Source organism: Polypterus senegalus, chromosome 5 (genome assembly GCF_016835505.1).
Source record: "Polypterus senegalus isolate Bchr_013 chromosome 5, ASM1683550v1, whole genome shotgun sequence".
Lineage (NCBI taxonomy): Eukaryota > Metazoa > Chordata > Cladistia > Polypteriformes > Polypteridae > Polypterus > Polypterus senegalus.
Window position 1 is genome coordinate 140,175,418 of NC_053158.1, and position 16,059 is coordinate 140,191,476.

Sequence of the window (16,059 nt, forward strand, 5' to 3'; positions counted from 1 at the left end):
AGGCCTCTGCTTGGTTGACATTGTAACTCCTTTTGCAGCTTCAGCTGCTTTGTTAGGCCCTGTATACGCAAACAAAAGAAAATGGAAAACAGAGAATGGGAAATCATTGGCACTTACGAATGTGCATAGGGAAACTGTCCGCTTTTGTTCACCACCAGAGTGTGTGGTCCTGAACAGATGCAAAATTTTGGCAAACTTTTCGGTCAGAACCCGATTTGTACGTGTTCCAAAATGTTCGTGACCAGAGGTTCTACTGTACTCCCTTTGTTTTATGTGTTAACATATCTTTAGATGTTTTATTGTTGTTTTTGTAGAGTTTGAGTTATTATGTTTCACATCTTTATGTTTTTCTGATGATATGGTATGTGATTTTGTAATAGTGGACTGTCCCTTTAAATGTACTGATGTTGCTTGTTTTTGTGGGTGGAGCCCCAAGAGAAACGACCAACATGATGTCACCACTCCTGAGCCCTTTCTCAGTTTCCCTCTATGTTTGTTTATTATAATTATGGCTTTGTTACCCAGGAATGACCAGGAGTGGGTGTCAGGTGCTATCATCAATGTGACAGCTTAAAGGTCTGCATTGTAAACTTTCTAGTTACCTGAGATTGCAGAAAAAAAAATTATTTTTGTTTATGTGTGTTTTAATTAAAGAATACTCTGTTATTGATGACTCTGCTTAGATTTTTTGACTTAGGATTTCTGGTTTGCATTTGTGTTTTGATGATAGATTGGACAGACTTTTGGTTTAGGACATTGGCTCAGCATTCTTCTGGTTGCTCATATTTCAATAAGCTGCCTCCTCAAGTTAGCATGACAGAAATCAAATAACAGTAAAAAATAAACAAAACACAAAAAATAAAACAAATCAGTAAAATGTTCAAATTTGTGATGCGTTACTTTTAATACTAAAAACTGAGATATTCATAGTTAAAAAAGAAACAGAACAGTATATAATTTACTCATCTTTTTTTTTTATAAAATTTTTCTATTACAAGGTCAAGTGGTGCCAGAAATCTCAACAGCGCCAGGAGCGAAACAAGAAGTCCCTCTTACTCCCAAATGGAAAACTAGGCAAATGCAAAGATAGACAATGATTTATGTGCTAAATGGCACCTCACAGTAATGGGGCCTGTCTATTGTTGATGGTAGTCAAAAGCATACAAAAGGCAAGCAACGCACCTCAAAATGACAGTCTGAATAGCAGGCTTCAGAGGAACGTGGATGGGAGGGGAAACAATGGGTTGAGAGAGGCTGAGACACATGAGGATATCAAAGAAAGGCTTTGGATGAAAGCTGATGGTATACATAAGGCAAGAGATATCTAATATTAAATCTTGTTTAATTTATTCTGCTACTTGTCTTTGACAGGTAACATATTTAGTATACAATAATAATGTTGCAGTAAACAGTGTAATTAATTCTATTAAATATTGCTTTAAACCAGGATTTAAATGTCAAAATTAGAGTCTACATGTATGACATTTTATGATTGGATCTTACTTGCATTTTTTTTTTTGGTTTTCCAAGTTTTAATTCTGAATATATGCATATACATACAGGTTTTCATAGAATCAAATTCTGGTGTTTATTTTTAGTCTGGAAATAATTTTGAGAGGGTTGAATTTTTTTTTGCTTCTTTAGCAAAAACATTTTGTTTTTCCAGTGTAATCCACCATTTTGTGAAACAGTTGCAGTGTGTGTTGTCACCATTGTAACAAAACAGAAAGTAGCACTATGCACCTACAGGTTAGCAGAGTTCATAGATAATATCAATACCTTTGGGTTACTGTGTAACTTTGTGGTTTAATTTCACGGTTAAAACATTATGAAATTGTTTCTTGGAATACATTTTAGGGTTACTGTTTCTGGCTCAGGATAGGATGAACTTTTGTTTACTTAATTTTAGTGAGTTAAACAACATTACTTCTCTCAGTCACCTTCAATCAATTTCCGTTGCTTATTTCTAATAACATAAAAACCTTTAAAGAAAAGATAAAGAATCCAAAAAGATACAGAAAAAATCAAAAAAATGTAAAAATATTGGTTTTGTTTAGTGTTCTTTGCTTCAGTAAAATTTTCTATCATTTTTATAATTTTTGTATGCTTGGGGTTATGGAGTTTTTATTACGTTTCACCAGGTGATGTCAGTGCAACTGTATTTAAAGTGGGCTCATAATGAAGATATACATCCAAGATTTAGGATATTATAAAGAACTTTCAGATGTGTCAATGGGGGTTTCATTAAAATTAAGAGCAATTTCTTACATTCCGCTTGTGAAATATGTTTTTTTTTTTAATATAAGTTTAGACTCACAAATATTTTTTGACTTCCCAGAATTTAATCTGCCAAAGACCCTGATGATCTCTTGTACATCCTTCTCCTGATCTGGTACACAGCGTTTCTTCTGACTGTTTCTGCCAGACAGTACACATGCTTAGCTAAGGACCTGGGCATATGACATCACAGCAGCATGATCTCATGGTTTTGTGGTCAATTTAATTACAGGGAATTTTAGTTGTATGCGCAATAATTGTCTGCATTTTGCTTAAAAGGAAATACCTTTATATTTAGTTTCAGTCTTTCTGGCAATTTCTTTTCAATGATTTTTTATTAATTTTTGGCTCTTATTTGTTTCGTCTTTTACTGTCAATCTGGTTGCTGCTCTGTAAGATCACTGTTGTAATAGAATCATTCTGTTTAATATAAAAACCTTTGACCAACATTTTATTAGGAGATCAAAACTACCACAGCAGTTAACAGTGTGATATAAGAGATATATGCATTTCAGGCAGCAATGATGCTGTAACAAGATATGATGAGACATTTTCAGAAGGGCACCGCTTATTAGGCATTTTTGTTAAGACAAATGATATACATTCACATGACAACTAGCATAAATGGCTTACAGAGTCGTAAGAGGGAGCATAAAATATAAGGAACTGCCAATAAACATGCTACCTAATTTGTAAATGAGGCCTTGGTAGAAGGTCAACAGGAAGCTTGAGGGTTAGGATGCAGAAAAGGATGCCTGGCATAATGACAATCCAGGGATACAGCTCTACTCTTTTTCTACAGAGAGGAAGTTTGTACTTTGGTTCTCCTTCAGGAAATGCCATTACTTTGAGGGGCTAGGGTTGAGGGTCATTGAGAATCAGAATAAAACCAGAAACCATCAGTATAAGCTTTTTAAAGAATACATACAATAATTGAAGGCTGACCCATGCTGTCCTAAAGTGACAGCATTATTAAAAATATTATATAGATGAGCTGTTTAATTCATTCCATTGCCAGGGTAAAGTGATGCCTTATTCCTTTGTAGATGACATGGGGTCAAATGTCTACAAGTAAAGAAGGTGAATTTGGATGATACAAGTGCATCCCTACACATAAGTGTCACCTTGAGGCATATCTGTTCTGTTGAATCATCTATGAAAAACTGCACTTATAGTATTCTTCATTGTTGTTCCTCTTCCAGCCTTTTATTTACATTTATTTGGCAAGCTGGGACAATAAACAACTAGGATTTAACTGAATCTGTAATGAAACACATATGTACAGCTTCAAAAACACACCCATGAAGTAAGCCATATAAGACTGTTTAACATAAAAAATGTGTTATTAGACAGATAATAAAACCCAGAATTCACCGTTTCACCATCATAATATACTGTGCTTGGTCATTTCTTAATCTTCAGAGTCAACAGCAAAAAACTTAAAATTGCTGGAACAGACAGTGGCTAGGCAGCAATCCCATTTAAGGCCTCATTCAAGACACTAACAAAACACCAGTCATGAGGTTATTATGATGCTATACTCCTGGAGGCTGTAGGGACTAACCACAGTCCCCACAACCTTAAACTGGATTAACTGGGTTACAAACTAGATGGATGGAATTCTAAAACTGCCAAGAATTATTAGAACAATATGAGTAAAGTAATTCCAAGTACTGGTAATTCATGCATTTGTATTAAATACAGTATTACATCTATTGCAAATATAAGAGGTGTTTTTGTCACAAAAAGTCATAAACATATTAAACTGTCCCAACCAAGCACTATCTTTAAGTGAATAACAACATTTATTTCTATAGCACACTTTCACACAAGAAGTGAAGATCAAAGTGTTTTAAACTTATGTCATGCACCTTGAGCATGGAAGAAGTGGCATATAAATAAAATGTATTATTATACTGCACGACTTCTATTCATGGGTTATGTCAGATTTGCTGACTGTAGCTGATGATTGCATTGCCAGATTATGTCAGTTTAAGTGACTGAAAATCACTGAGCATATCACATTTACAGACTGTGAGATAATCGGCCCGGACACAACCAGATAGACACTGGCAGTTCTTAAAACACACATGTTTATTCATAATACAGTCCCCAAGAACCAAGTCTCGCACACACACAGTGCTTCCAGCACCAAACACCCTTGTCCCTTGTCCTTGGAAGGTCTTTCCTCCACCTTCCCAGGTGTGGCAGAAGTGCAGATCTCCTGGGCTCCACTATGCTCAGGGCACCCCCTGGCGGTGGCCACAGGCCCCAATGGGTTTGAACCTCCTTGCTCCGTCTACATGGTCCCTTCCTTGTCCAGGGCGGTTGACCCCTCATGGCCTGTGGAACGTATAAACTGCCTCCTGGTCCTTCCAGGCATCCCGGCTGGGTCTGGCCCCCAGCCTCCTGCCACAAGACTTACCAGTGCAGTAGTATTCCCCTGTTTTTCTGACAGCCAGAAGTGTGCTGCTTAACAGAACAGGTGCTGTACAAAGGGTAAACAGGTACCCCAAGTTCAGTCACAATCTTGTCCCCTTTTTTCCCCATTATGTCATGGTACATAAAACATAAGCTTTTAGATAGATGAACTGATAGATAGATAGATTATCTTTATAAGGTCCAAAACACCTGTGTCCCTTATACCTCATTGCTGCATTCTATGTATTGTACTTTGGGCCGAGCATTCATTAAGTGTCATGTTTCATTCACACAGGGCCTGTCCCTACGGTTAAAGACAAAATCAACCCTGTTAGATTTTATAGGAGCAAGTTGCAGAGTAGTTAGAATGAGTCGCTGGGTATGTTAAACCACACAACCAGCTTCATGGGAACGTACCACCAATTATGTAAATGAAACAAATGAAAATTACTGGAAAGGTTGCATAATGTAACATAGCCTTTACAAGAGAAAAAAGAATTAGAAAGAAATTAGATAAATAATAAATAAAAACTAACAAGTCAAAAAATCAAATTGATCATATACTGTACATTGGGAGGCTCAAAAATAAGCATAACTTAGGTTTCTTTTAACCACAACGAGTTTTAAAGTTTTTTTAATAGGTATAATGGTAAAAGTCAGAATCTGATGTGATGGTCATTTGGCCAGAGACCAGAAAAAATAAAAACTCCAGCCCATTGGATGTTGTAGACAATGAACCTGGGGTCTCCAATGCTCCAGCTTCCTGGGTCATTCTACATTACATAAATATAATAATGAAAAAAAACATTATTCTATGATCTATTTTATTATATTTCTATAGTGCCTATCAAAGCATAACAAAAATAATGGTTGAATGGTTACTATATAATTATGAAGAAAGTATTTCCATTATTCAAAAATATGAAGTAACACCAAGGAAATGTGTGAAACAAATTTAGAAAAAAATATTTTCAGAATTGGAAAAAACTGTTCTTAAAAACATTTTTAAGAGAAATGTTAAAGCTGCTTTTGGCAAACCTTTTATTTTGCACAGTACATATAATCCTTTATAATTTAGAAACAACTCATTACGTATGCCCTCAATGCCCTCCAGCATCCAAAAAATACAGGCTGGTATTCTCAAGGTGAGAAAATATGTTTCTGAGATGCACCATGAAAGATCACAACTTTAATTATTAACCTGAACCACTTTTTAGAAGGCATCATAATTACAAAAGTTTGCTTGTGGGAAAATAGAAAGATGTATTTTTTTAATGTATATATTTTTTAAAGTCTTACATTTCTCTAAATAGTCTGATCTAAATGCTGTATATTGCTGTAAACCACTAATAGTTCCTAAATTCTCAGCTTGCTTGAAGGCTGCCTATCAGGCAGCCTAAACATTTAAAATATAATTTTTAAAATATTAGTATGTGTTAATCTCTTCATTGCTATCACATTTGATTACACAGATTCAGTAAAATGCAAACAAGATTACATTTTAATGGGGAAATTTCTGCAATGTCTCAGACTCATAGACAATTACTGCTGTTAATGGAACAGAGATTTTAATTGACTAAATTCCAAAATCTTAATTGCTTATTTTTCCTTAAGCAGCTTCCGGATAGCAGTAAGTGCTAAGCTACTCCAAGGTTAAAATACATTTGGAAAATGTTCTCAGATAAAGAAGATAATAAAAAAATACAAATTCCTGATGTGTCAGAGTGAAAGCACTGCCAAGCTGAAATGCAAGGGTCTCAATGCCGGTTCCTGTGCAGCCGTGATAGCTTCAGGTTTGTGCTGCAGCTAATTTTATAAGTGAAAGTCAGTATTGTTAATGATATGTTTAGCCATCGCTGTTAAAAGTAAACCAAATAGATGAGCCTATGATGTCCTAGATCAGCATTTCTCAACCTTTAAGTATTTGTGACCCGTGTTTTCATAACAGTTTTAATTGCGCCCCCCTAGCATTTTTTTGAAAGGAGCCCACTAATACCAATTTGTTCTTTTTTAATTAATGATATATCATAGATGCATATTTTCTTCTACCTACTTAATTTTTATTGACATTTATCTAACTCTATATTAATTTTTCGAGTATAAGTGTGTAGTTTACGTTAATTTGTTTTGGTTTCAATGGATGTATTTTTTCATATTTTTGATTCTTGTTCTTTTTTTTTCAACATCTTCGCGCCTTCCTAGGGGGGCCTGCCCTACAGTTTGAGATCCACTGTCCTAGATAATGGAATATTAGGCAGACTGCAGTTTGTGAGGCTCAAGGACTGTGTCTCTGATATGGATGTGAGCAACACCGGAGCACCAAAAGGAACAGTCCTGTCTCCTTTTGTATTCACTCTGTATACTTCAGACTATAAATATGACACCAGGTCATGTCACTTACAGAAATTCTCTAATAATTCTGGACTAATGGTCTATATAGATAAGGGGAATGAGACAGAATATGGAGGTCAGGTGGAGGACTTTACTGCTTGGTGTAAATATAATTGTCTGCAACTTAACATCAGCAAAGTCAAAGAATTGGATATTGACTTTCATTGCACCAGAGAATTTCTATGCAGGGGTCACTATTCAGGGAGTGAAAGTGGAGATGGTGCAGTCCTACAAGTACTTGTGGGTCCACTTCAATGACAGGCTGAACTGGTCACGTAACACAGAGAGACAACAGTAGAAAGGGTCAAGCAGACTCTTTTTTTTCAAGAGACTGTGCTCATTTAATGTGGGTAGTCAAATCCTTTACACATACTACTGTACAATGTGATGGCCAGTTTGATTTTCTACACTGTGGTGTGCTCGGCTGGTAAAATCACTCCAAGAGAGACCCATCGAATCAACAAACTAAATAAGAAGGCAGGCTCGGTTATGGGATGCACACTGGACCCCCTGGAGGTAATAGCAAAGAAGGGAATAAAAACAAAACTTAGTGTCATTATGAACAATACTGCACACCCACTCTCTGACACAATGACAGTGAGTATTTTCAGCCAACTAATTATTCAGCAGAAGTGTGTCAAGAAACACTACTGGGGTTCACTTATAATAATGGCAGCATGTCTTTATAATGCCTCATCTTAGCCAATTTCTAAGTTTTCTTTCTTTTTAGTCATTCCAGTGCATATTTGAGAGGAGGCATGTTGCTTTTCATAATATAATATCATTTATTTATTGATTTATTTTCTGAGCTCTTGGGAAAAAGCCACATTTCTCACTGGAGATAAATCAAGTGCTATCCATCTGCTTATCAATGTTGCCTTAATGGTGTCACTTGGTAGTGCAAAGCATCTGCCATTAGTGGTAATTAGCTACTAATTTAAGAACTGTCTGACAGGAAACCCTACAGCCACAACTGTAACTAAGCCTGAGCCCCCCAGCTTAAAAAAATGAGCCAGTGAATACAAGCCTTTCGCTTTTTAAGTGCAATGAGACATGTGAACGAACACCTCATACACCTGAGATTAGCTGATTGTTAAATTTATCTTATTGCTCAATGGACTATGGCTTTAAGACGATCACCCACGTTAATCTCAGCCAACCGGTCACGCGTAGTATCTTGAGTACACGGCAGCTCGCTCTGATGACGGATAATCACGCGGAGGTGCAACTCAATACAGTTTTCGTGCCACCTCTTCTTTGGGCTGCTTATTACACGTGTGCCTTCTTTTCGTTAAGAGTTTGTTAGAAAAGTAGAACAAAGTAGAACATTCAGAAAAAAAATGACGCTTAATCCAAATCTGACACCTTTTGTCAACATCAGTAGTGTTTAATACCATCCCCTGGTAGTAAATGCCATGGCATACACTTGAAGGCACAGTTTCTAAGATATGCGAAATATTCACTTCTTAGCTTGCAGCCAGAGTGGAGAATTACGGTGTCTGATTGAAAAGGGAGCTAATTGGACTTAAGAATTCATAGGGGGCAGTAAAGATCACCACTTATAGCTGGCGGTTTTTTCTTTTGGTTTTCCTTTCTTTGAATGAAGAGTTTATGCTGTGCAACAAAAATGAAAACGCATTCAAGTTAAGTTGTGCTGCAACTACGGGAAATACGAAACTGACGATTTAAGGCTCAATGGAGGACGAAATGACAGGTACATCATTAATAAAACGCCGTTTCTGTGTGTCAAGCCGGAGGGTGGAGAACGACCTGTTGCGCATCCGCTACTGGAAACGTCTATTGTACATCTGTTTATTTTTAGGTGTTACAGAAAAGCGGAACTGTACATGTTTATAAAAATCGGGAGGAGGATGTTTTGTAGATTGTGTTGTAACTGATTTTTAAAGCACTGACGTAAAATTGCGCCTTGCATGTTTTGAATGCTCTTTGTACTTGTGCAGTATGTTTAATAACTCGTTTAACTTAAAAATTAGAAGATTCGCTTTTCCCTCAGAATGAGTGAAATGCCTTTTAGAATTTACTAAACTATTTAAATTCTCCTTTTCGTCCTATTTCTTGAAATTTTCTCAGATGATCTGGCATTCAACTTTTTTTTTTATTGGCTATAGGATTCCTGGTGTAATGTTAAGTTTGTTTTTTTAACTCTGAAAGGAGGGCCTAGTGCTTCGTACCCCCTAGATCTAGCATCTCTGGTTTGAATCCTGCATCTGGTCATTGTCCGTGTGGAGTTTGCACATTCTGTTTTATCTCTGTGTGGGATCTCCTCTGGATTCTTCTCACACACCCAAAGATACATGTTGGTTTAATTGATGATTCAATATTGGAAGTGTAGGCCCTGCAATTGATCAGTCCAGTCCACTGCGTCTCCCGTCCACCTCCAGATGCATGCTGGGATAAACTGCAGTCTCCACAGCCTTCACTTGTATTAAGTAAGTGTGTATGTATGTATGTATGTATGTATACACACACAGTGCATCCAGAAAGTATTCCCAGTGCATCACTTTTTCCACCTTTTATGTTACAGCCTTATTCCAAAATGGATTAAATTAATTTTTTTCCTCAGAATTCTACACACAACACCCCATAATGACAACGTGAAAAAAGTTTACTTGAAGTTTTTGCAAATTTATTAAAAATAAAAAAATTGAGAACGCACATGTACATAAGTGTTCACAGCCTTTGCCATGAAGCTCAAAATTGAGCTCAGGTGCATCCTGTTTCCCCTGATCATCCTTGAGATGTTTCTGCAGCTTAATTGGAGTCCACCTGTGGTAAATTCAGTTGATTGAACATGATTTGGAAAGACACACACCTGTCTATATAAGGTCCCACAGTTGATAGTTCATGTCCGAGCACAAACCAAACATGAAGTCAAAGGAATTGTCTGTAGACCTCCGAGACAGGATTGAGGTACAAATCTGGGGAAGGTTACAGAAAAATTTCTGCTGCTTTGAAGGTCCCAATGAGCACAGTGGCCTCTATCAGGTGGAAGAAGTTCGAAACCACCAGGACTCTTCCTAGAGCTGGCTGGCCATAAGAAGTGAGCAATCAGGGGAGAAGGGCCTTAGTCAGGGAGGTGACCAACAACCCGATGGGCACTCTGTCAGAGCTCTAGAGGTCCTCTGTGGAGAGAGGAGAACCTTCCAGAAGGACAACCATCTCTGCAGCAATCCACCAAACAGGCCTGTATGGTAGAGTGGCCAGACAGAAGCCACTCCTTCGTAAAAGGCACATGGCAGCCCGCCTGGAGTTTGCCAAAAGGCACCTGAAGGACTCTCGGACCATGAGAAACAAAATTCTCTGGTCTGATGAGACAAAGATTGAACTCTTTGGTGTGAATGCCAGGCGTCACGTTTGGAGGAAACCAGGCACCGCTCATCACCAGACCAATACCATCCCTACAGTGAAGCATGGTGGTGGCAGCATCATGCTGGGGGAATGATTTTCAGCGGCAGGAACTGGGAGACAAGTCAGGATAAAGGGAAAGAAGACTGCAGCAATGTACAGAGACATCCTGGATGAAAATCTGCTCCAGAGCGGTCTTGACCTCAGACTGGGGCGACGGTTCATCTTTCCGCAGGACAACGACTCTAAGCACACAGCCAAGATATCAAAGGAGTGGCTTCAGGACTACTCTGTGAATGTCCTTGAGTGGCCCAGACTTGAATCTGATTGAACATCTCTGGAGAGATCTTAAAATGGCTGTGCACCGACGCTTCCCATCCAACCTGATGGAGCTTGAGAGGTGCTGCAAAGAGGAATGGGTGAAACTGGCCAAGGATAGGTGTGCCAAGCTTGTGGCATCATATTCAAAAAGACTTGAGGCTGTAATTGCTGCCAAAGGTGCATCGACAAAGTATTGAGCAAAGGCTGTGAATACTTATGTACATATGATTTCTCAGTTTTTTTTATTTTTAATAAATTTGCAAAAACCTCAAGTAAACTTTTTTCAGTGTCACTATGGGGTGTTTGTGTGTAGAATTCTGAGGGGAAAAAAAATGAGTTTAATCCATTTTGGGAAAAGGCTGTAACATAACGTGGAAAAAGTGATGCGCTGTGAATACTTTCTGGATTGTGTGTGTGTGTGTGTGTGTATGTATATGTGTGTGTGTGTGTGTGTGTGTGTGTGTGTGTTTTATTTATTTATTTATTATGTTGGTTTTTATACATTATTAATGGTTCTGGGCTTCGCTCAAGGATTCCACTATTTGCTGAGATCATATGTGAGGAGTTGGGGCCCAGGAATCATTTAATATATTGTGGTGGTTTCAATCTATCTTGCACTCCAACCTACCGTCCGAGTTGGTCTTTACAGATTACTTCTCCAGTGCATCTTCAAAGCAGCAGACTCTGCAGTTGTCTTCCAAATTCATGATGAAAGCAACTTCAACTTATTTTTGTATAGCGCTCTTCACTAAGTGCAGCCACAGATTGTTGTGAACCATTTCTGGTTGAAATACAAATCTAGACTATACTAATTAAAATGCATACAGTGGTACACAAATGCCCATTTGTTGAAACACACACAGGACAAGGCAGAAACTGCTTAAACACAGATGGAAACCAAAACCAGTGACCCATTTTGCTAGCTCAACCCAAACCACCCACTTAACCTTTTTAATAAATCTGTCTCCCTCAACTGCTTTCTGCAGAGCGTTCATGCTTCTATAAAGGTTTTTTTACCTATTTGTGTAATGTTTTCCTAAATACGCTTTCATTTTGGCAGTGTACTATGACGAATCATCCCAGCACGATTGGAAAATCATCAATGTAATTCCAATAGCAATATAAACTATGAACTAGTATCTTGCATGATTGAAAATGTAATTTAAAAAAAAAAGTAACTTCCAGCATGTTGTGTCATTGTCACTGGCATTCATATTCATGATTCCCAGTTGCAGATGCTTATTCTGCATTGCAGCCTCTGTTTTTTGGATCTCCTTCAGTTATCTGTGTTTGAGTCTACTTATGTTTGTGTTCAAATCATGACTGAAGATCCACCAGGCTTTTAATTATTTCCCTCCTGTTCACTTGTATAGTAGTTATATAACTAGAGTGTTATATTTGGCCATCAGCTGTGATGTTTCCTCCATTTTATGCAATGAATGTGTTCAATTTCTAAACCACATTTTGAAGGTACTTGCTGTTAAGAAAGTTATGACAAATTCTAGGATCCTTGGTAGTTTGCGCTTTCTGTACGGTGTATCTTTTATTAGTGTTAACTGGAAAATATTTGATATTTTGTTTTGTCTGCTTATTGCCTTTTTTTGGCCCTGTATAACATTAACTGATTATTTTTGGAATGGAAGCAACATTGCACTACTCCAGCTATGGAGCCCACTGTGACTGTCAATTAGAATCCTACCATTTTAATTAGGCTTTTTTTTTTTTTGTATCAAAAAATAAATTACACATTATGCAGCTGTTTACTGATTGAAGGAAGGATTTGTGTGTTAAATGAGTAAGAATTCTATCTTTCTTGTGGTTTTAATATTTTGCTCTTTAATGTTCTAGTTATTGTATGTCCTTATTTACTAACCGGCATAAAAGGGGAACATTTTTAACCTTTAGTGATTCAGAGTTGTTTGCACAGGTGTCTGTTCTGCTCATCAACTTATCATGATCAGAAGCAGTTTAATGGAGCAAACTTCACAAAACAGTGAATGGAAAAATGAATGAAAGTATTTAAGGATTGGGGTTAAGATTGTGAACTTTTCATAAATATAAATCTCATGCAATGTTTGTAAATGTGTGAAATAAGAAAAGGAAAAAGGCCTGCTGGTTAAACAATCGCATCAATTAGCAGTAAAATTACTTGCTGATTCTGAGTTGGAATTAAAGTCAGCTGCACAGTAGGCCCCTAGGGTTGATCTTATGAATCGTTGCATTTTTCAGTGGTGGAAGGCTTTGAACCATAGAAGCACATAGATTTTGTTTAAATTACTATAAAATAGTGGAATTACTTTACAAATTTATAGACCTAATACTTGAAGTATGATTAGGTGGGTCAACAGGCAAATTTCACTCTAGAGATGGATTCTTAAACTCTGATCCTGTGGGCCTCATTTATAAAGTGTGCGTATGCACAAAAGAGGCTTGAAATGTGTATGTGCACTCACAAACATTGCAATAGTTAAATGAACTTGTTACAAGAACATGCTTATATTTACAGCAACTCTGACACATTAGTATGAGAAACTGTGATGGCAGGTTGTGAAATGACACCCTTTGATAAAGTTGGAAACTTTTTTTTGTTTACTCCTTCTTTGCCATATGCAATTTTCTTGTATTAGAAATTTGTCATTTTTTTTAATACCCCACCTTACTTGAACATTCTGGTTTATTTTTTGTGACTTCTCTCATTGTGTTAAGAATCCTAGTTTGCTTGCAAAAGCTATATATTCACGCTAATCCGAGACAGGCTGCGGGCCGATGGAAGAGGGAAAGTCTGCTAAGAAAACAAAGTTGTTCTAGCACACTGGAGGAAATGTTTGAGTTGACATTAAGGGTGAGCATGTTCATTGGACTCTGGAAGACTTTTTAGCTTTCGCCTGCTATTAGTGTCAGATTAAAACCATAGTGTAAGTTTAGTTAATAACTGGTCCCTAGTTTATTAAACCGTGGCATGAGTGCATTAATAACTGCTGCATGTGAATGTACTCTGTCAAAACAAAATGACTAATTTTGTCTGACTAAGCTTATTAACACCAACTAAAAAAATAAACTCTAGGGTCCCATTTTTTTTTTTTTTTAACTAAAGAAATGGGATGCTAGTTTCTTCAATGAATATTCATTTATATGCTTAGCAAGGTCTAACTGAGGAAAGAACTAGTTTATTAATTTTTCTTTTCTAAACACAGAAATTGAAAGTTCAGTGCGGACAAGGATGCTGATGGAGAGACTGCATTCCAAATTTTCAGAGAAGTCATGGAATGAAACGCTCTATATTGTTCACAGATGTTTGGTAAGGATTTTGATAATTCTTGGCAGAGCTGTAGGTAAACTATGATATCATTTGACTTGTTTGAGCAGGCTGCCTTCAACACCCATGGCATCCATATATCTTCAAAACCCCAAAAGCTTCTAACCATTCTGATAGGTGTCTGGCCAAAACAATTTGTAGTCCAATGTAATGGTTATTCCTGGCTCCTGCATATTCTTTAAGGATAGTGTTTTCGATGATGCACCTTGATTTGGCTAATGCTGTGCAGTAGACTTCTGAAAGTTTCTGAACATTTTAAATCTGAAGTTTTGTTCTTTTCAAAGTTTTACTAATCTTCTATCTTGGGCTATTTATTTTGATTCAATCCTAGACACCTATGTACTCACATGTTCTCCTCTAGGAACACTTTAGAGGCTCCAGGAAACCTAATAGGCAACTATTTACTGGATGGGAAGAAACCTAAAGTAATATAACTTTAATTTTAACATATTAATGACATTATAGTTGATTTTTATTATCTTTACTGAAAAGTTTTGGTGCTGCACTCTTGGTATGACCATAAACTTGCTGAATTAAACCCCTATAGGAAAAAGACAGCACATATAAAGAGTACAAAAATAACTAAGTTTTGAGCATAATCAAAAAAATACCTGTAGCAGTTCTGGCCCAAAGGTGTTGGGGAAGGAAACCAAGCAGGAATATCAATATTTGAGGATGATTTGGAGACGAAGAAAAGATTCATATTGAATTTTTTTTTTTTTTTTGATGCCTGCCTCATAGAATTGCCTCCTGTACTTCTATAGAATTTTCACATTAATCTCTCTTAAAGATCAGATATCTCATAATAGGACTTGTAACAGTCGTATTTAGTTATTTTGTATAGTGTCCTAAGTGACCTTGTTTTCAGTTTTTATATACTCCTTTATTGTGTGTCTCAAATTTTAGCTTTTAACCTTTTATACATTTTACTATCTTTTATATCTATGCCCTCAGGTTTGTCATGTAGATAGATACTTTATTAATCCCAAGAGGAAATTCACATGTGGTGGCGGAGCAATGCGCTGTATCAGTGCATGCTCCCAACTCTCTCTCTCTCTCTCTCTCTCTCTCTCTCTCTCTCTCTCTGGTAATGAGAGAGAGTTAGTTTTAATTAGTATTGCAGATATGCCCAAAATAAGCAAAGTAAAACAATTGTGACAAAAATCTTGTTATAGTCTTAAAACCGTGCATCCTCCGTCCATAGGCAACTTTCAGTCTTCTGTTTTGTCCAACTTGATCTTTGCTACCACAAGGCTTTTGAATGGAGTATTGAGACAGGTAGCATGCCTGTGGTTCTCTTTGATTTGATTCTGCTTTGCACAATATCAAAACTGGGAAAATGTATGTAGTAAAAAATTGCTTCATAAAAGTTTTGTTCCAAATTCTGATACCTAAAGAAACAGCGTCTAAAATCTAGGATAATTTTATCACTATGAGAAAAGGTTGTTGCTCTCAAAATTTGTGAAAATCTGAGCATAATTTTTATAATCTCTACTTCCTCTGTGTGTTGTTGGGTTTGGTGTGTTTTTTTTGTTTTTTTTTTGTTGACCTTGTGGACAAAATCTAAATTTTGTTGACATTTCTGCTGTACTTTTGTGTGAATTGGTTATGAAGCCAATGTGGAAGTAGTGTGTGGTGTGGTTGGTTTTTATACTGTAGGTAGGTAGGTCGTAAGCAGTCTGTCAGGTGTCTGTTAATGGTGGTAATATTTTTTGGTGGTGTTACCTAGTGCTACGAACTATTGACTTACCAGATGAGCCTATCTGAAGGAATATATCTACCAACTGTAACAGGTCTGCACTTAGTGTGATACTACAGTGACTCTGGTCTGCACTGATTTACTAATGTATTTGCTGAGCCATTCCTGATGAAGCATAACTCTTTGCTATGTGGATGCAAAGTGGGCTTTGTTGTCTGAAAATACAGCATTTTTCAGTGAGGAATAGATTAATGTATATGTAAATAGA

General features: G+C 37.0%; 1 protein-coding gene across 2 annotated transcripts in view; it reads left to right on the plus strand.

The window, feature by feature from the left end:
- The first annotated feature begins 8,247 nt into the window (after positions 1–8,247).
- The window catches only part of zgc:111976 (uncharacterized protein LOC553663 homolog), a 91,369-nt gene continuing 83,557 nt past the window's right edge, over positions 8,248–16,059 (plus strand). Inside the window, exons 1-2 of one of the 2 annotated variants that reach the window (XM_039753403.1) lie at positions 8,248–8,803; positions 13,971–14,074. In XM_039753403.1, the coding sequence (XP_039609337.1) occupies positions 8,785–8,803; positions 13,971–14,074 (123 nt within the window). In that variant the 5' untranslated portion in view covers positions 8,248–8,784. Of the gene's footprint in view, positions 8,804–13,970; positions 14,075–16,059 lie in introns of those variants that run through there. The other variant, XM_039753404.1, reaches the window with a different exon arrangement.